General features: G+C 38.0%; 1 protein-coding gene across 1 annotated transcript in view; it reads left to right on the top strand.

Moving 5' to 3' along the window:
• PDK4 (pyruvate dehydrogenase kinase 4) overlaps positions 1 to 15961 on the top strand; it is a 28630-nt gene extending 12669 nt beyond the window's left edge. The window contains exons 4-12 of the mRNA XM_072412902.1: positions 1586 to 1657; positions 3454 to 3638; positions 5994 to 6083; positions 6813 to 6890; positions 7492 to 7568; positions 8572 to 8670; positions 9330 to 9440; positions 10351 to 10464; positions 12205 to 15961. Coding sequence (XP_072269003.1) covers positions 1586 to 1657; positions 3454 to 3638; positions 5994 to 6083; positions 6813 to 6890; positions 7492 to 7568; positions 8572 to 8670; positions 9330 to 9440; positions 10351 to 10464; positions 12205 to 12333 — 955 coding nt within the window. The 3' untranslated portion in view covers positions 12334 to 15961. The remainder of the gene's footprint in view (positions 1 to 1585; positions 1658 to 3453; positions 3639 to 5993; positions 6084 to 6812; positions 6891 to 7491; positions 7569 to 8571; positions 8671 to 9329; positions 9441 to 10350; positions 10465 to 12204) is intronic.
• Positions 15962 to 21169: the final 5208 nt, after the last annotated feature.

Here is a 21169-nt window from a genome sequence, read left to right as displayed (position 1 = left end):
ATTTTCGGAAATTCAGGCTGACACCACTTTATGATATTCTGAATATCATAAGCCAAAGTATATCCTTAATGCACAGCTCATCTCCTCTTTGAACTGACTTGATCTTCATGTTGGCCTATAATTGAGAATGGAATTGTTCCATGACGGAATGTGTAACAAGGGCACACGCCCAGCCTGAGGCTGTTACTATGTAGACTGCTTGTGCCAATGTGCCATATCTATCTTGGCACAGGTGGCACTGAACAATTTGTTCCCGTCTCCCTATCTTAAGTTTCTGAATGAACCTGGGACCTTTCCAGAAATCTCACACCAGCTGACTGGTTTTATACAAGCTAGTATAATGAAATTCCATGCAGACTGGTGGTGTGCTTTGCCAGGTTCTTTAAAAGGAAATATATATATTTTTTTTTTTTTTTTTATTGTTTTCTAAAATCTTTATTTCTTGGGATTCAAGATTGTAAGATTAAGGACATTTGCAAAGATTCTTTCACCTTTTTAAGAAGTGAATTCCCAGTTATGCTTATTATGCCAAGGTATAAATAACCAAATATAACATTACAGATATAATATAGAGGAATAACAATATCATCATGCTGCCATTCATAACGAGGGTCCCTGCCTTGGCGTCCCTTGAACTGTGACTGATGGACCTCTCATCTGATGATACCTGCATAGTGCTGGACACCACTTAATAGAGAGAGATGCATGACTCTAATGATGTTTATAGTTGCTGACACACAGACATTTTAGTATTCTATACACTTGGATATATTTTAAAGATCCTTTACCATTAACCTGGACCTGGACCAATTTTTGGTTCCTTTGCCCCAATTCCCCATCCAAACAACTCATATACTTAAATCAGTTTTTTACTTCCTACATCCACTCTGCATTCATTTTTCCACTGCTTATACCTCAGCAAGGTACTCTCAAGCCACCAGCTCTCCCCATATCCCCTGAGGAAGCTTCAACCTTCGAAACGCGTCGGACTTACTCCTTCATTTAATCTAGGCAGTTGTTCCTTGTATAGTATTGAGGCCTTTTACCACTTAACCCTAACGTGAATGAAGGACATTTCTGTGTATGCATCACATAATTTTCTGGATTGCTTTCAATACCTGTTATGTTTATTGCTATTTGCAACCCCCTTTATACAAACAATTGAGCCACAAAAAATCCCCTGCTATTCTCTTCTCTTCTGTATATAAAGATTTAATTCCAGCCACTGCAGTATGAGGGGGGCATTTGTTCCACTGGGCAAAAAAAAAAAAATTTTTTTTAATTTTTCTACTTTCCCCAATAAATTGGTTTTGGCAAGGATTCCCTAAGAATTATTTAAAGGGATCCTCCGGGGTAAAAGGTTGAGAAAAGCCATCATATTATCATTTATAAAGGTCAAAATTTTCTCGCTCCTTGGTAACTCTTTTAGGAAAGCAACTTTCATAAGTTCTAATACAAGGAAAGGAATTACTAATAAGAATTCTAATTTAAGTCCAGTATGGCAGCTTAAATAATCATTTTATGACCAGTTCTCTTAAAGCGCTAAATCACTTCTTGCCTTTTCATTATGACTTCTCTTTTTCAGGTACATCCAGAGTTTGATGGATCTAATAGAATTTGTGGAAAAGAACCCCGATGACCAGAGGGTTCTGTCTGAGTAAGTGTCTTGTTTTTGCAAATTAAGACAAATTTGTTTTGTAACATGTTGACACTGCCGGAGGCGCAGGAGATGAAATGTCACGGCACTTTGTCACAACAGTGTGGCAATAAACAGTCGAGTGATTGGATCAGTTCAGGAAAAAGCGGTGCGCTTGTATACACAACACAACAGGCAATTGTTTCAATGTAGCTGCTAACTTAGCATTGAGCGTTGCTGTTTTCTCCAGGTCAGCGGTGCCATTAGAAAGGTTAATTGAAGGTTTTTTAGAAGACCAAGTTTACCATACTGACAACACACCTTCAGTGACCTTTTTCATCATTGTTTGGATAACCAAATAACAAGAGGGAGGTGTATAATTCAATGTCAAGTATTTTTATAGAGCACTGGTCATGCTTTTTATTTTTAAAGCACCATAATATGCAGCATAGTACAGTAAACTGTATAATAAATAAAATAAAATTGGGACCAAAGGCACTTTGACTCCATTTTTTTGCTTCTAATAGCTTTCAATATATAATTTTTGAAAGGGACAACTGAAAAGGTGGAAGCACTCACAGATCTTAGGGTATAAGGAAGATCCAGAAACAAAAAGGAGAAGCTTACAATTTTATTAGGGTATAAGGCAGAATACAGAATAAAGAAAAGCTTATGATCTATTTGGGTGATGAGAGATGTTGAGAAATTGTATGAAAAGAGCTTGCAATTTATTGAAGTAAAAGTAGGATACAGAAGGAGGAGTAGGTTATGATCTGTTAGTGTAAAAGGAATGCTACAGATGGGGAATAACTTTAGGATATATGGGAGGGAAAAACTTGCAGTCAAATGGGGTATTAGGAGGACACAAATGGGGAATGGGCCTATATTATACTATAAAATGAGAAAGGATACAGTTGGGGAATAGCTTGTAATGTATAATGTCTGTTAGGGTAAAAGGAAAGATACAGAATGTAGAAGAGCTTACAATCTGTTGGAGCATAAAGAAGGATGCAGATGGGGGAAATAGCTTAAGGTCTTTTAGAATATATGGTATGGAAAATAAGGTAGAAGAGCTTACAGTAATTGTGGTATAAGGGAGGACACAAATGGGAAATGGCTTATCTTATAGTATGAGGAAGGATACAGAATAGGAGTATATATAGGATGATACAATAGGTGGAAGAGCTTACAGTCAATAAGGAAGGGTACAGGCAATGGTGCTAATTTAATAAAGCTCTCTAGGCTGGAGAGAATACACTTTCATCAAGGAAGCTGGGTGATCCGGCAAACCTGGGATGGATTTCCTCAAAGATATTTGTCATTTGCTAGCAAATATTTTGAATCCTGGACCAGATCCATTCCAGGTTTGCTGCATCTGCCAGCTTCACTGATGAGTGGATCCTCCCCAGCCTTGATAATCAGGCCCAATGAAAGACCTTACCATTAAATTTGGTATAAAGGAAGATACAAAAAGCAGAAGAGCTTACAATTCTTAATGCATAAGGAGAGATACAGAAAGCACAACAGCTTGTAGCGTATTAAAATATAAGGGAGGATACAGAAGAAGGCAGAAGAGCTTACAGTCGATAAGAAAGTCTTTAACATCTAGCTAATTACTTGATGATGAAAGATAAGTGATTATGATGTCTGCGGTTGCCCTCCCTGCACAAAACTTTCATGATATTGTCTATAACTGTGTATTTATTTGTTTGGCTGGGGTCACCTGTTGGTAAACCATCATAGATTTCAGACATGCGTGGTTAATATCTAGCATCTGAAATTTCAGACTCCTTTAAATGTGAATGTTTGCCTTTCAGTTTTACAGAGACCCTGGTCAACATCCGGAACAGGCACAACAATGTTGTCCCCACCATGGCCCAGGGGGTTATTGAATACAAAGAAGCCTTCGGGGTGGATCCCGTGACCAATCAGAACGTCCAGTACTTCCTAGACCGTTTCTACATGAGCCGAATCTCCATCAGGATGTTAATTAACCAGCACAGTAAGGATCTTTACTCTTTGTCTGTAGATCACTGCTGACCTATTTTCCCAGGGCAACCTTTTATCAATGGCCCCGTATTGTAGATGGAAAAAATCGACTTTTTTTGTTTCCATCAACAAAGCAATTTTATTTTTTATTTTTTTAAAACAACTTCAGAAAGTCATCTAGATCAAGGACATGCATTTTCAATATTTCAAATCATTATAGGTCCTATATTAGGCTACAAAATGAATAAACAGCAACAGTTACCTGCTTTTAAAGTTGTGACATTTAGAGCCACCAGACAGGCATTAAATTAGTCATGGAGCCTATTTTTATTGAGCTTGTCTGGATGACTTTCTGACATTGGAGAACACTTGCCTGATCTATTCCATGAGTCTGCTATCTTTTGACATTTGCTGAGAAGTGGACTCAAATGCTCTTCATTGTTTCACACTAAAAGAAAGTTTTAAAAACTTTCTACATAAACTAGTTAGTGATGTTCATGTAGTTTGTTTCATGGTCCCTTTAAACATATGGTTTAGCTGGTTTCCTGAGAGCTATATATGTCTGCACATATATTACCAGCCTGCTGCATATTTAAAAAGCCAGGATCACAGGATGTGGTGGAATTGCATGAGAGCAATTCAGCCACATGACAGTAGATATATATTTTTGCTATGTGCCACACTCTATAGCTACATGCTGTGGTCTGGAGATTGGCTTCCAGGTCTTTTCCATTGCTTACAGCTTCCCTGATACCTTTCCCAGACAGAATAATCACAGCAGAATCACAACATGCACAACTGCTTTGCAGACATTAATATGAAGCAATTACTTTGTGAGTCATTAGTTAATGTGCTAAGGACCAAGAAAATCTTTTACTGAGTCGCTGGTAATTGCAAAATATTTGTGGTTTCTGAAGATTATTTTTGCCCTTTGGGAGATCTTTGCAGAATTCCCAAGCCCACAATAAAATGTATTAACCCATCACCAGATCACAATTGCTGGGATAAATATAGACAAGGCTCAGGCTTTTAAATAAGTCTTTGATTGTGAAGAAGGATTATACAATTTATTTTATTTTGTGTATGAAGGGGGAATACTTCCACTGACACACTTCCACTTCTCCAATGACTGTCCCCAATGTAATGGCAGATCATATGTTACCAGCTTGTGCTCTCTGTACACTGGCTATACATTGTACCCCCAGACTGCTGAATTCTGTGGAACATTTTGTATTTTTATACCATTAGGACATTATTCCAATCCAATGTAATATATTTTATAATGCATGTCAGGATAATTCTGTTTATATTTTGCAATGCAGACTAGTTTCCATGCAACGCTTTGCCCTAGGGGATTTTTCTTATATCATTTCTTTAATATAAGTAGGGCATAGGAGCCAGCAGCTATCCTGTCTGTAATAATACAAGCAAAAAATCCTGGCATCCATTGCAAGATAGGGCTCTATTTATAAAATAGGGAATCTGACATTCTATCAAACATTCCCTGATGGGAATCATTTACTGCCATTAAAACACATGGACCTGGAAGATTTCCACAAAAGAATGTCCGATTCCCTTTTTTTTTAAATAGAGACCATAGAGATCCCTCTGGAAATTCACCTTTGTAAGCTTGCATGATGTTTCCCAAACATGATCTGTTGTATTGAAAATATGTGATGTTCCTCTTACTCTGCCACCAATTAGTTTCAAACCCATGCTGAAAGTTTAAAATAGATTGAAAACAATTGAAAAAAATATATGAAGACTTTGATATAGCAAGCTGATGGCATATCAGATAATAAAGTTCAGAAAAATAACTCTGGTTTGGGCGTTTTAGGGCTAAGCATAGTACAAAGTTTAATAACCTTGTTTGCAGCTGAAAGTGCAACTCAGCCCTTTTCTATCTACTTTCAGTAAACCTAGCAATTTCTTTATTGCTTAGTATCAGTATTTTTTCCAAACCCAAGAAATATTCCGGTTATAATTTTAGGATCCTTCTCCTACTTCCTTGAGATTATTCACTTCCTCAGCATTGTTTTTCAAAAAGCGAGCACAGAACAATGTGATATAAATTTTAATGCTAAAATGTAGCTGATTGAAAGCAATATTGTGCACTGATTATTTTGATCTGACTTTATAACAATATTTTTTTAAAACTGTTTTTGTTGTCTGTGGAGGCACAGGAAACCTTAGATTGCTCCCAGACCGGATTAGCCAACTTTCAGATTTGTATTTTTTTTTCTCTTATCCAGTCTTCAGAATACTGAGATTTGTTTGCAGCACTTTAACCATTTATGATTGTCTTTTAGATAGATGTGTGTGTATAATGTAAATTGCTGATCTTCATAACTGTTCATTTGTATTTCAGCTCTTCTGTTTGATGGTGGAACCAACCCTGCCCACCCAAAACACATCGGAAGTATCGACCCCAACTGTGATGTAGTGGAAGTAGTCCACGGTACGTGGATATAGATTTGTATCTCTCTTGTGTTTGAGCAATTCAAGCATTTTGTACCTCTTAGGTCACTTTTCTGGCTATTTGTAAGGGTGACATTCTTCCCAATTGCCTGTATGTAAGAGGAATTCTTCCCACTGTTCACCAAAGTAATATACTGTGATCTGTGGACAATTATAGAACGGAAAGACCTGAAAGTTATTTCAAGGTTTACCCAATGTTAACATGGTCATTTGCCATACCTGTTTCCTAATTCTGTTTGTCCCGTGTTTTGAATTAGATGGCCATTGCAGACAGCACAGCCATGTTTGTTAGCTATGCATGGTAAAGCTGACATTCTCCAACTGCAGTGTAGAAATTCTGGACTAAGGACCCCCTTTAAAACCTTTTCAAGGTTAACCTGTAAGCGAGAGTGCAGCCATTGCTTCCCTGGTCATGTGACTGTGCAGGGTCCTAGTTATATTCTGGTAAACCTAATTACTGTCACAGAGAACCAGATCAACCCATCCATTCTTCCCCCACATAATCTGGCCGGGGTTCTAACTTTACTTGAATGTACTAGAAAAGCAATTTTTTATTTCTGCCAGTGTTATTGTTCGAGAGTTCCCCTTACATCCTGTTTGTTTAAAGGTTATCTGTAGAACAGGAAGTAAATGTTTTAAGTTCTGTGTTTTTCTTTTCCTGATATAAAATGTGATTTCATAAATTGATTTATGCTTATTTTATTTTCAGATGCCTTCGAGAATTCCAAAATGCTCTGTGAGCAGTATTATCTGGCTTCCCCTGATGTACAAATAAAACAGGCGAATGGTGAGTACAGCATACAGAACACCATTAAATAAAAGAAAAAAAGTACGTCAGATGGTATTTTATAGGCAAGATATCAGGGAGGTTCATGTCACAGTAATCTCTTATCACAAAGAGTAGGTATTTATGTTGCTATATATAAAAAATAAAGAAAAAGTTCAAATGTAATTACAAGCTGAATCAAGCCTACTAAGCAGTATGTGGAAGAACTCCTTCCTTCTCTAACCATGTTTGAATTGTTAGACTGACAGCACTGTGCAATGCAGAAATAGCCCCCAATTCATTCAAGTTTAGTATCCTCTCAAATATGGGAGCTGTATGGAGGATTACATTAAGGTATTATAAGCACAGAAATCAGGTTATCCTAGAAGCTGATTTTAAAAATATTATTTTTTTTGTTTTATTGAATGCATTACTGAATTGAATGCTTGATATCCATTTTGATATTGGAATCACTTTTGTGATGGCAATCAGCAATATGGTCAATAAATATAAGCAGCAGATTTAGATACATAAATGATGTATGCTGCACATTTTAAATATTTTTAATTTATAATTTGTTATGATTTAATGATTTATAATTTCATTTTTTATTTTGCTACAGCGAAATCCCCTGGACAACCTATAAATATGGTATACGTTCCTTCACACCTCTACCACATGCTGTTTGAGCTTTTTAAGGTAAGGATGCAATGAATAATGTTTGTGTATTGAGCAGAATATAATAATATCAACTGTCTTTATACTGAATAAATTACAGTATACACAGACTATACCAAATGGCTTTCCCAGACTATATATATTTGAGAATTGACCAAGTTTGTGAGACTTGTGTGTTCAGTACATTTACTTCTGCATGCCGTCAGCTGCCGCGGATGTCACAGATCCCTTCATATCACGTATCATCCTTAGAGTAATGCCACAACATTCCACATGTCCTGCCATGTAATTGGCTGCCTACAGCTATACTTAGCACATTGCCTTTCATACTTGGCATTTTATAGTGACACCTAGGGCCAAGCTAAGGGCGTTCAAGTTCAGTGTGTTTTGAGAGCCCAGATTAAAGGCAGTACATAATAATGTCAGGGTAAAGTTATGTATTTTTTCAACAAGTTTGTGTGTTTAAATACCTGATTGGAATTAAAAGCCTAATACAATGCTATGTACACTCCCAATCAGACTAGGAAAAAAGGGAGCAGCACCTGGGACCAATTTTATGTCCTTGAATGTGCATAGGCTGACAGGAAAAGAGAGCAGAGGAATGATCTAATTAGTTTGCTGTCTATTCTCTGTCTGGTTGCATTGGGCTGGATTGTATGTTTTTAATGAGTGAGGCATAGGTTTGCTTCCAGGGAACGTTGGGAGGCATTGCAAGAGTTTATGTTGCTTAGCAAATGATAAGTTCGGTGACATTTGTGCTTTATGCTGCCTTCCTGCAAGCTTTCTTCTAAAGCCTCTTTTGTACTTTGCCCAACCAGTCACTGCTTTCTGATGTCCTCTCATACAATGTAGCACAGGTAGTCCTTGCATTGCTTGGGAGGACGCAGAGTGGCTCACCCATAACACAGAACACCAGCTACAGAGGTGTATTTTGAAGTCTCATTGTGTCATTAGCAGCAATAATAGTTTTTTTGCATCAATGTGCTGATAGTAACATATGGTGTCTGTGTTCTTGTCCCCCCAGAACGCCATGAGAGCCACCGTGGAGAGCCATGAAAATAGCGTGTCCCTCCCACCTATTAAAGTCAATATTGTTCTAGGAAATGAAGATCTGACAATTAAGGTAAGTGCCTGGAAGAATGACACAAGGCAAACACATCTGTTCCCTGTCCCTCTGTCTCCATGCACATTGTGCAGTATCAGCTCCTTTTCTATAATGGTTAGATACATGAGCAAATATTTACTATAACAACTATCACCAATTACCTGTGTTATTAATAACCTTCCCTTTTTGAGTACTAATAGGCAATTAGGTTAAGTAAATCTCAGCTGGCTTAGCATATTTCTAAGGTAATGGCTTTGCTTACATAGGCCTGCCCTTTTCCTGATATAAAGAATGAATACTTAGATGTCCCAGTGCAAAAAGAAAAATATGTTTTCACTTCAATTCTTGGGTTGTCTTCTGTGCTGACCTGGCAGTCTCTTGGCTCTGTCCTCCACTGGCTGCCCCTCTTCCTGGCTGATTGCTGCCAAGTGTCGGCTAGATCACTCCCTGTACCTCCTGCAGCTCTGTTATCATGTTGTCCTGGGCTCACAGGAGTTTAGACCGACCATCTCTGGTGGCAAGGAGAATAGGCTGCTTGCCATGAGATCAGAGAGACGGCTAGAGAAAAGTTAAATTAGAAATTACTTAGGTCAGGTCAGGTTAACTTACATTAGGCATCTGTATATTTTGTTTGCATTGACCCCACTAACCTGCTTTCTTCTTTTTTTATTTTCTAGATCTCTGACAATGGAGGAGGTGTCCCTTTAAGAAAAATAGAGCGTCTCTTTAGCTATATGTATTCTACAGCACCCCGGCCTATGATGGATAACGCTCGTAACGCACCGCTGGTGAGTGATCGTTATTTTGCCGTCTCCTTGCACACATTGATGATTCTGATTTGTTTACACCGTTTGATGAATGAGGCTGTGATTGTGCAGGCTTCTAGCAAAACGCAGCTGCTCTTTAACTCCCTCCCAGAAGCATGCAGACTGTTCCAACACTAATGAATTGGTCTTTTGTTGACAAGGAACATTTAATAAGTATAAATTGTTTTGCTGGGATTTAGGCCGAGAACGGGTCAGAAGCCACCGTGCTAGTGTGTTAGGCTGGCACTAGAGAATCCTTTCTCGGTGATAAAATCCTTGTAATATTCCTGCATCTCACATGCAAATCTCCACTTCACTGCATGCAAAATGAGCCCCGTACCTGGTACAGGGTCCTGGCTTCCCTCGCCTCAGTCGCCTCCAGAACATTATTAAATCATACAAATATGTGTAGCCATCTGATGTTTTTTTTTAGGCAGTGTCTATCTCATTGTTCACCAATAGGAGTTTTAGAAATTGCTATACTGTAACATTGTTACACAGTTATGGACAACAAAAATAAAAATCTTTAGATTTCTCCTCTCATTTTCCCCAGGATGACACAGGAAGTAAGATTTTGCTTTTTGTGACACACAGGAAGGGTCCTCCCCAGCCAGGACATGTATAGTATTGAAGTTGTATTAGTTTAATTGTGGTTAGAATAGGAAAGGTTACAATCTTGTGTGCCTGTGTCCCTGCTGTGAAGATTCCACTCACTTCCTATCACCATGACCACATTAATGGTCAATTTTAGTTTTTTCTGCACAAACATTTAGAAATAAATCAGATTTTACTGCCAGAGAAAACACTGTATTCAAAGGGAAAAGAACAGAATCTAAACAAGTAAAATGTTTTATACTAGGAAATTAAACCTTTTTTATTTCTGATCTTTCAGGCCGGATTCGGATACGGTTTACCCATCTCTAGACTTTATGCCAAGTATTTCCAGGGTGATTTAATGCTACATTCGATGGAAGGTTTTGGAACAGATGCAGTCATTTACTTAAAGGTAACTTAATCAAAATCGTGGTTTTGTGTGTGCATGTGCATAATATAAAGAGATAAATGAGTTCTCTAGATCTACAATGAAAAATTAATTGCTACAGGTATTTTCAATTGTGACGTTTTCAACTTCTCCTTTTAGCTGAGTTCACTATGTTTAGTAGTTGTGATTGTTGAACATTTGGATTTAAGCCGCTTAGTGGTTGTTTAACCTGAAATGACCAGCAATCATTGATATCACTGCTTTCATAGGACTACCCATCCCCTGCAGTCACCACTTGTTTTGAAGAATTATAAAGTTTAAGTAGATCACATCAGATTAAGTAATTCACATCATTTTTTTTTTTTTTTATGGAACAGTGAAATTCTAGCTTTGTTGACAGGAAAAAATGTATGATTTTTATTGCATATTCTTCTCTTCTTCTTTATTAAAATTACTGTTAAGTAGAAGGGTCTCCCCTCACTAGACCCATCTGAGCAGTTTCAATAAGAAAGGGATGCAGATGCTGCATCCTTTTTGTTTTGAGGGGAATTATTATTAAACAGGATTTATATAGCACCAACATACGCAGCGCTGTACATTAAATAAGGGTTGTGAATGATAGACAGATACAGACAGTGACACAGGAGAACTCTGCCCAGAAGAGCTTACAATCTAGGAGGTGGGGGAAGTATCACACAATAGGAGGGGGAATATGTAGTGATGGGAAGTAGTGAGGGTTTAGGAGACAGAAGAAGACGGGTAGGCAAGTTTGAAAAAATGGGTTTTGAGTGATCTTTTAAATGAGCAGAAAGTAGGAGCAAGCCAAATAGGATGAGGAAGGATTAAAAAGTAATGTCAACACCCTGTGCTGCTCATAATGAATTGTTGTTTCTGGGTGACAAATAAAACTACCTATTATTTGCAGCATGGTGTCCTGGTAACTTTTAAACATTTTTAAACGGTATACAACGTGCCATCCATTGTTTTGGGTATTTCACCACCTGCTCAGCTTGGCCTGTTACCATCTAAAATTCTCCTGACTACACAAGACCTATTATCTGAAAGAGATTGTAAAAGTATACCGCTATGATAGCTATATACAGTACACTCCAGGGTATTTCATCAGGTTATTACAAATCTTTAGCTTTTTAAATCTGGAGATAATGTAGTCCTTGACAATGTTTTTTTAGACACTGGATTGACAGAGTTGGTCTACACAGCATCTTCTTGATCAATAATGTGCTAATAAAACTCTGCTAATCTAATAAAAATCTGTTGCTATTGCAGGGAATAGGTGTGTTTTGAATTCCCTCAAATTGCAGACTGTTAGGAAAAGCATAAACCCTTTCACACGTATTTGTTGAGCTTTCCTGAGCGTATTTTACAATAGTGTTTAATATTACATAATAATATTAACATATAAATAATAAGGTCAGGAAACTGACACCGAAAGGTAATGTCAGAGTACAGAATTATTAAGCCTCCCCATTCAGGTTATTTATTTATATATCAGGTTATTTATATTTATATTTCTGTGTCTCCTGGGATATATCACTTCCTGTCACTTTTGGGACCTTCACTTCCTGTCCTGTAGACCCAACAAGAAAAGATAAATGTCTCCAAAGTAAGAAGATCCCCATAGACTGTTGTAACTGGTAAACACAAAACAATACAAACGTTCAAACATGTACATTCTAAAATTGCATTATCGTTTTACTTTTATTGAGTTGTAATATTGACTGACCTGTCATTGAATTATCACAGGCGCTGTCCTCCGAATCCATCGAACGGTTACCGGTTTTCAACAAGTCTGCCTGGAAGCACTACAAGTTCTGCACGGAAGCAGATGACTGGTGCATTCCCAGCAGTGAGCCAAAGAACCTGGCCAGGTAAAAAGAAGTGCGGGAAGCCGAATAATGGGATCAAGCACTTAAATTGCACAGGACCACTACCTGCGGGTGTCGCTGGGAAGACAGAAGCAAACTGTACTGTGCTGGAGCTGGCCAGGGATGCAATAAGGAGAGACAGTCAATTGTCACAAGAGGATGAAAACTTTTTACCTAGTAGTTGTAAATTTTATTCCAATCATTTATGCCCTTATCTGGTGCCACATTGTTCAGTAAGATTGGTAGCAATGCGTACCACTGTGCATTCATAATCTCAATGGAAATGGCCTTCAAGCATTGAAGAATCAAGAGGACTGTATATGCCATGGGATTAATGGCCTTCATTTTCGTTGTTGCCAAGTTTGTCCGCTACAGTAGAATTCCTACAACGAGGTTGGAATAAGCCCTAGACCACTCCGAAAACACTATTCCTTATCGAACTGATATTCCTTACCCTTCCTGTCTATCTTACCAGATACCCATGTCAATTGTTGTATATGTTAGCCCCCCGCGAATGGGAGGAGAGTTGTTCGGTATTGCCAAAATTACTAGAAAGTTCTCTAAAGAGCTTCAGTTTAATCACCTCCATATGGTCATAGAATGATATGGAATGTTAAGAAAAAGGCATGGATCAGTCAGATATAAGCTGAATGTTGTTTTTTTTTTTTTTAGTTTTTTTTTTAATAAGGAAAATGATCTTTTCTTTTTTTCTGTTGATCTTAAAGCTGAACTTTGGCACAATCAAATATGGCTGATAACACAAGAGCCATATACTTATTGGAATCTTTGTGCTATATGTATTTCTCATAGATCTCTGCAGTGTGAAAATTGCCTTTTGTGCAGGATCATCCTTTAATAAAGACCAGTGGTTGCTGCTCACTTTTCCTGTGCGGGGTGACTGGTCTTGTATCCTCTTTCCTGTAATAAGTGGACCTGTTGGTTCTCTCCTATAGCTCTGCTCTCTGCACAAACTATGTACAGCACAGTGATTTTATTACCACGCCTTCTACAAGGTAATATCTAGATCTACAAAGGCATTTCAATGTTCAAGCCAGATTTTTTTTTAAGCTGGGAAGAAATTGTAGGTGGGTGTCAGCCTACTGAAAAGTGCCGGGTGGTGCGCCTGACTAAAAAAGGCTGGGCAGAACACTGCATTTGGTTCACACAAAGTAGATTTTTTATCCTTTGAGACTATAGAGGAATATATTAAATGAGACTTCTTATTACTGCTGTTCAGCTTTAACATCAAGCAGCGATTGATACATTTATTTAATGTACAACAAACACCTATTGCCATGAGTTGATTAGGGCACCTTTTATCTTACCCATAGATCTTTTAGATGTTCATAGAGGTGGTCTACACGTGTGTGAAATCTGGTATAATAAGAAGCTATGTTCAGTGTGCTAGAATGTTCTTTGTATTAGGATCAGGAGCACACAACTCACCTTTTGGACCTGTGTACTGAAAGAATTAGGATGTTTTTCTTGAAGTTTCATGAGTGATGTTTTAAAATCCATGAAATACAGCCAGAAGCAGGGTACTCAATGTGAAAGCCTTCAACGTGTTTACAGCTTAACATCTCAATCGGGTTATTTGAGCTGAAGATGCATGAGCAGTTTGTAATTTTTTTTATACATTTTATGCTTGGCCCAACTGCTGTTGAGAACAGTAGCGAGCCTTTTCGAAGCCCAGCATGTAGCAGACTGCACAGCAGCTAACTATATTTTCTATATACTGAAATAGTTTACTGGTACTCAAATGAACCCAAGTGACATCTCAATATTATAGAATGCTTGTTATCTGGGGGTGGCAGAGTAAGGCTATGCACACATGTCAAATCTGTCAGAATCTGATGTATATGGAGGTCACCTGACCGACGTTCATGGATCAGTTCTGACCGACTGCAATAGAAGTGAAGGGAGGAGAGCGAAGCTGGGTGCCACTCACTTTTTCTCCCCTCTCCACAGAACAGCACCATGTGTACATCGCTCGTTCATTCATCTTTCAGTCTTTTGTTATTGGAAACTATCCCGAAAGATAATTTCCAAGGACAATAAATGAGCGTGTATGCAGCCTCTGAGGCTCCAAGGTTTTTACTGCTGTGTACCCATTAAGCACAATTATTTCCCCTTCCTGACTTGGTAACAGAAGGTAAGAAAAAATCCCTGATGTACATATTGTATAATGACCACTCTCCAAGTTGGGATTTCTTTCTTTTCTAGTCTGAGCTCTGGGACAGAAAGTGGGAAAATCTTCCCAAAAAGGAGTACACACCTTAAAAAACGAAAGCAGCAGTTCTAAGCTTTCCCTACATTACCCAGACAGCTGGCATTCAGTATTAAAGTATAGCTAAACCCAAGAACAAAAATATAATATATTGCAGCTTACTCATCCTTAGGATGCATTAGTTTTCATCCTTTTTTACTTCATTTTAAGTTGGTGTTCTTGCCATAAGCACATTTGCTATTTTAGGATGACAACGCTGTATTAAATCTGTGGAGCAGCAGTATTGACAATAGTAAGCTTTTCTCCTCGGTTTTGGATTACAGCCTGAAAACTGATGCAGCCATCAGCCACATCTAAGGTCTTCTAAGCTGCATTATTATTATTAAACAGGATTTATAAAGCGCCAACATATTATGCAGCGCTGTACATTAAATATGGGTTGCAAATGACAGACAGATACAGACAGTGATACAGGAGGAGAGAACCCTGCCCCGAAGAGCTTACAATCTAGGAGGTGGGGGAGGTATGTGTTAAAATGTTCTTTTCTTGAGTTTATGTATACTTTAATACTTGTATACTATATTTTATGCAAGTCTCTGTTAATAAGGTTACAAGCAAGGCTGTGAAATCTTCAAGCTGCTCTTTCTTATAGAACAATCCCCTGCTTTATGTTTAGTGATTCTTTCTACTATATATCTAAACATCACTATGACCTGGCAATCGGTTCTCATAAGCTGGCTGAGAGTAACTCGGATGTCATGAGTTCATTGAATTAAACAGTATTTAGCAAGTTGATATTAACATCAATATCTATATTAGATCTTTATTAATAATGTTGTTTATAACCTGTGATATGAGTCACAATAGACTCATTCTTGTTTAACGCACAATCTCATTTTCAATCAATCTGTATCTTTCCTGCAATTGTTGGATATGTAATTCCCACTATCTCCTCCTTCCAACCTCACACTGCTGGGTCTTATAGTTCTACAACTGTCATAGAAATGCAGATTGCATTATCATATTCTCCATTCATGTTTAGTTCATTATTAATCTTCATTTTATTTTTTAAACCATTACAAATCTAATATCAATCTCCGTTCACAAAAAGCCTTATATGTTTGCCTATTCAATTACCATTGTCATTTCCGTTGGCCTATTCAGTGCCCCGTAATATAACAATTTTTTTTTCAAAGGTTTTAATTATTTTATGACCAGATGTGTCTCTAGTTTTTTTTATTTATTAAAGATCTTACATCCAGCATCCTAGGTCTGCCTCCATCTTGCATAACATTTTTTTTTTATTTTGGCTGATATGCTTCCTGTGTTGTAAAATTTGTTTTATGTTTGGTGTTATGCGATTTGTTAGGATGTTTTCAATAGAAAATAAAAGATACTGAAACCTAAATACATCTGATTATTTATTTTGTATGGTCGGTTTACTAGCTATTGGACATAATAGCAGCAGCCTATATGTTTGGCACATCTCATGAATGAGGTCAAAGTGACCTCTGGGAAGATTCTCGCCCGACAGGGACATCAAGGGCTCATCTCAGGTGAGAATCATCTGACGTGTGTACAGAGGTCGCCCGACATCATTCATGGATCTATTCTTACAATGAACGACTGCAATAGAAGTGGAGGGGGAAGAGCACAGCGGGGTGCCGCTCTGTCGTTCTCCCCTCTCCATAGAACAGAACCCAGCTGTGTGTACGTGACTCATTTGTTGATTTGTTGCTGGAAACGATCAAGAAGGATCGTTTCCTGTGATAGGCTTTTTTATCTGGCTCGTTGAACTCTCTACTTCAGCGGCTGGATAAAATGGTCCCCGGCTCTGGCCGGTCCCACCCCCCAAGTGAAGAAGGATGCTGCTGGAGGGGCCACACCAGCCAGAGCTGCGGACCATGTCCCCTGTCCAAATCCGGGGCTCGGGGAAGTAGGCTCAGATATGCGATGGAAGAGTGGGTGGCGTTATGCTATCATGACGTCATGATTGTATAACCCCGCCCACTCTCCCATTGGCCCAGACCCTCTGCCAAATTTGAGATCAAATTGTGGCCCCTGAGTAAAAAGTTTGCCCACCCCTGATCTAGAATGATGAGTCCTGTTTTCTTTTATATCATGTGGCCAGATGTGTGCGTTGCTTACCTGAGAAAAAGATGGCAGCAAGATGCACATGGGGAAAAAGGCAGAGGGAGGCAGTGTGATTTAGTGGATCAGCTCCCAACGTCTTGGTTCTAGATGCCACAGGACACTTGTAAAGGTCTTGTGGAGTCCATGCGTCAGCAGGGTTAGAGGAGTTAAGATGGCACAAGGAGGGCCCACATAGTATAAGAAAGATTAAGATTGCACAAAGGGGAACCCCCACAATATCAGCAAAGTGCTTTTAATGTTTTGCCCTATTGGTCTATGTAGAAGCAGTTTTACCTATTAAAGCATTTGTAATTCTGTTTTATCTAATCCTGGGATTTACAGAGTTCTGCAGCACAGCACAGCCTGTCTGGAGGAGCAGGTGACCTTTCTCTTCTGCAAGCAGTGTTCTCCCCAGCCCTTTTCAGCTGGGCGCACCACCCTGCACTTTCCAATAACCACATGGCTGTTTTTGATTGCTTGCTTAAAAGTCGGGTCACAAAATATAAATTGCCTTCCTCAGGCAGGTGACAGCGCCTTGCCCTGCCTACCAAATAATTGCTATTGTAGTCACCATGTCTTACACTTTCCCAATGGAAATTAAAATTGGCTTCCAACACTACTTATTATACACATGTAACAAAAAAACATAACTGTTAAATACATATTACAAAAAATAATTAGAGGTTATCTCTCTGCTCTACCTAACAACATAATATTTATCATTCAGATGGAGTTACTTTATTCTGTGTTGTTCTTGGCACATGGTATGCTTTTAATATGGAAAATGCTATGTCAGCACCACCTATATGGGTGTTTAGGATGAAAAAAATAAGATTATTTGTATCAACACATATTATTATGTGGCAATTAGGTAAAGTAGGCCAAGCAACAAACTGCTAATAAACAATTAATGACATGTTAATATTACTGTCATTTGATGGATAAATACCTGGTAAGGAGTCACATTCATGCTAAATGTTCTGAACACTCGGCAAGACTCAACGTTCTGTAAATACACCCATAATTAAAGAGTTGGGACTGCCGGCATTATTAGATCACACGATATATATATTATAATTATTTTTTTAAGGCGGCAAGTAAAAAAATACTTTACAACAGTATAATTTTCAATATACAGAGCTTGGAGTTACAAAATTTAAACAGGTAATATTCAAACTAATACAACATATTGTCTAAGGAACATTCAGAACCAATTTTATTTTAACCGTGGTTGCGAGATCAGTCCTAAATTACACACACATTCGCCTTCCCTTTTTATTTAATTATGAGAATACTAGTGTTGGGGGTCCTAGCCGTATAGATTAAATAATTATCGGTGGATCATTGCCTAACTGATGGTCAGTGTACCATGTGGTATGTTCAAAATGGCTATATAATAATATTCAGTTATCAGATCAAAGTTTGTAAATCAAAAGTTTGTGATCAAAGAGGGCGAAATTGAAGACAGCTAGACTCCTTGAATATAGAAAACGTGAAAATTAATTAAGCTTTGTACTCAGTTCTACATCATTAAATGCAATTTTTTATTTTAAATGCAATGGACACAGCATACAAGTATTCCAGCTGGTATAAGCCTCTTGCAGTTCCTGGAAGGGCTGAAGTGTGATAGGAAATAGCCGTACAAGCAGCCAGACAGATCTAATGCTGACATATGCATGGTGGCAAGCTGGGGTTCCTTGAGCAATGAGTAATTTGGTCAGTTTAGGTGACACCAATGATCTTGTTGGCTATCTGTAAGGGTGTCATTCTTCCCAATGGCCATAAATATAAGAGGTATTCTTCCAATTGCTGTGAGCTGTAGATATAGTAATTATAGAATGGGTTAACTGAAGACCTGAAAGTTCTCTCAAGGGTTCCTCTATAATTAAAAAGTTGAGAAACGCTGGGCTTATCACTTTGCATTTCCTTTCACTGTCCATTGTCAGGTCTGAGTGGGACCAGAAGGACCTGGAAGCAAGTGATTTATATTAGGTTGACAAATGGACTATTAAAATGGCTGATAAAAGTACTGCAGGGCAAATCTTTGGCTTAAAAGCAAATATTGCAGCAAAACTGTATTTTGGTATTTTATATTTTATTGGGCTATTCATTATATCTTGGTATTTGTCACATTAGATTATAAGCCCCTTTGAGGGACAGCTAGTGACATACCTATGGACTTTTTCAAGCGCTGCCTATGTCAGCGATATATAAATATTCTATATTAGTAATAATAATAATAATTGTATTGAGTTCTGCTTTACTCCAACCAAGAGAGAAACTTTCCAATGGTTACTATTCCTCACGTGACCATATATATGTCATTTAGAAATGTCTTATCTTACATGTTTAGATACCAGGAGGGAAATGTAACAATCTTTTTTGTCTTTTTGTTAGCTAATAAGTCTTAACTATAATAAACTAATAAATTACTAACTAATATACACTAACTATAATATGTTTTTTACCATATCAGTTTTACCAAATTAAGTGGTCGGTGGTCGGTCATTGGGGCGGAACAGGTAAAAAGGCCACCATACTATTGTAGAGCACTTTATATACTTTAAATAAATATATATATATATATATATATATATATATATATATATATATATAAACCCCTCAACCATCTTTAGGGACTTAAATATATTATTATATATATAGATTTGAATTAAAGGACCAATTAAAATGAAGCATTTGCTCTCCAAAGATGCTGGTAAACTAGCAAGTAGTCCGATGGTTGCCTTTTCTGGGTCACTTGGTTCCATAATTTTACCAGGGCTGATTCAGGTGACTGGATGAATCCTGAAAGATTTGTTCATCTCTGATTCTGTCCTTTCACCATCTCCCCCATTTCTTTCACAGCTGCTCCAAGACAGGTCAGTTAGAAAGAACATTATATTCACAGTTAATCATTTCCAGAGTTTGACTTTAAATGTCACCGGAACACTTAGCTTTCCCCTAATGATTATTTTAGCTAAAGATGGACAAGTGTTGCAGCTGTAGATTACATATATGACTTCCATTACGTATTACTAATAGCTTGCTCCTGGTCAGGACATATTGTCTTTGTTGCCCAGTAAGTGTGGTCTCCATTCAGGCATGGCAAAAAGGAAAAATTTGGAGGCTGGATAAAAGGTTAATTGATGTAAAACACTTTTAAATGTAAACTTGAAATTAAGTTAAGCTTCTTACATAGAGGTCTACATATCTGAGCAACCAACAGATCTCTAGTTGCATGGGAATAATAAATTAGGCATTGCCAATAGAGCAAAAAAAGAACTTGTTGTCCTTTCTCGTTGCCTAGTTCATGCACTTCTGCTCCCCGTGCTCTTTGGTACATCTGGCTGGATGCCTGGAAAATCCAATTAGCCCTAACTGGGGCAAGCAACTAATACTGTCATGATGAGAATGGAACATTGGAAATGGAAACTCACTATATGAAAGACCAAGATCTCTGTTCAGGAAAGTAAGTGCATTGTATTTTGTTCTACATGCCATACCACTATCCAGCGCTGTGCCACCATCCAAGGCTACAGTCTGCCTGCTCCAATTCTAAAATATCTTTCAAATGCCCAGCCTTTAAAAATAAGGAATCTCTGGTTGCAAATTGATGCCTTCTTCAATACATTTTTATACCACTAGATTTCTCCAGTCTTCCTGGAAGAATAATACTTATTGTCAATCAGCCCAATTCCTTGAAGTGAAGTGAAGAGCACTCACAGTGCAATGATGCATAAGAACGTTTCCTTTCAATATGGCCCCAACAGCTGCACATAATTATCCTCTATCCAGTCCCCTGCCACTCTGTTTACCTGTGGGAGAGAGAAGAGGACACCACATGTAAGCTCTAAATTACATTTGAAGGCTTTCTTTGTCCTTTTGTGACAGTAATGGGTGCCTGAGCTGCAGTTTGCCGAACACTATGATCTCCATATTGGAAGTAAATGATATATCACTTCCCTAGGAAGCATGGGGAATGGTATTACAAGCAGGTTTTGGGCATTTGTTATGGCATCAATTCGACATCAGTTTGAGATGCCTTAGAATTCTTTGACATGTTCATCTGACCTGCAACTGTTCTCTACTAACCTACATTTGACATACTTCAAAGTTGGTTTACCTTTTCTATAGACTTCTAAAATGTGCAAAGTCTAATGCCAACAAAACTCATGAACACAGACCCTAATTTTATCCCTAAAATAAATCTTCAAAACATCTTCATATCTGCAAAGCAAGCATACGATAAGCACAGCTCTTGCTTGTCTCCCCACCAATTTCTGCCGTGAGAGGGTCTGAAGATCATATAGAATTTTCCAGTTGCCCACCTAGTCTTGTGGTTCTTCCCAATGATCTCTTCATCAATACAGAATACAATAAGGATGTTTCCAGGATTGTTAGTTTCCTGGTATCCTTGCTGTGAAACCAACAATCCTGGAAATGTCTGATTCCGCATGGTCTTAAAGTGGACTGCATGTTCTGT

Source organism: Pyxicephalus adspersus, chromosome 5 (genome assembly GCF_032062135.1).
Source record: "Pyxicephalus adspersus chromosome 5, UCB_Pads_2.0, whole genome shotgun sequence".
NCBI lineage: Eukaryota > Metazoa > Chordata > Amphibia > Anura > Pyxicephalidae > Pyxicephalus > Pyxicephalus adspersus.
Note: the sequence above shows the minus strand (reverse complement) of the source record. Positions and strands in the feature narration are given on the sequence as shown.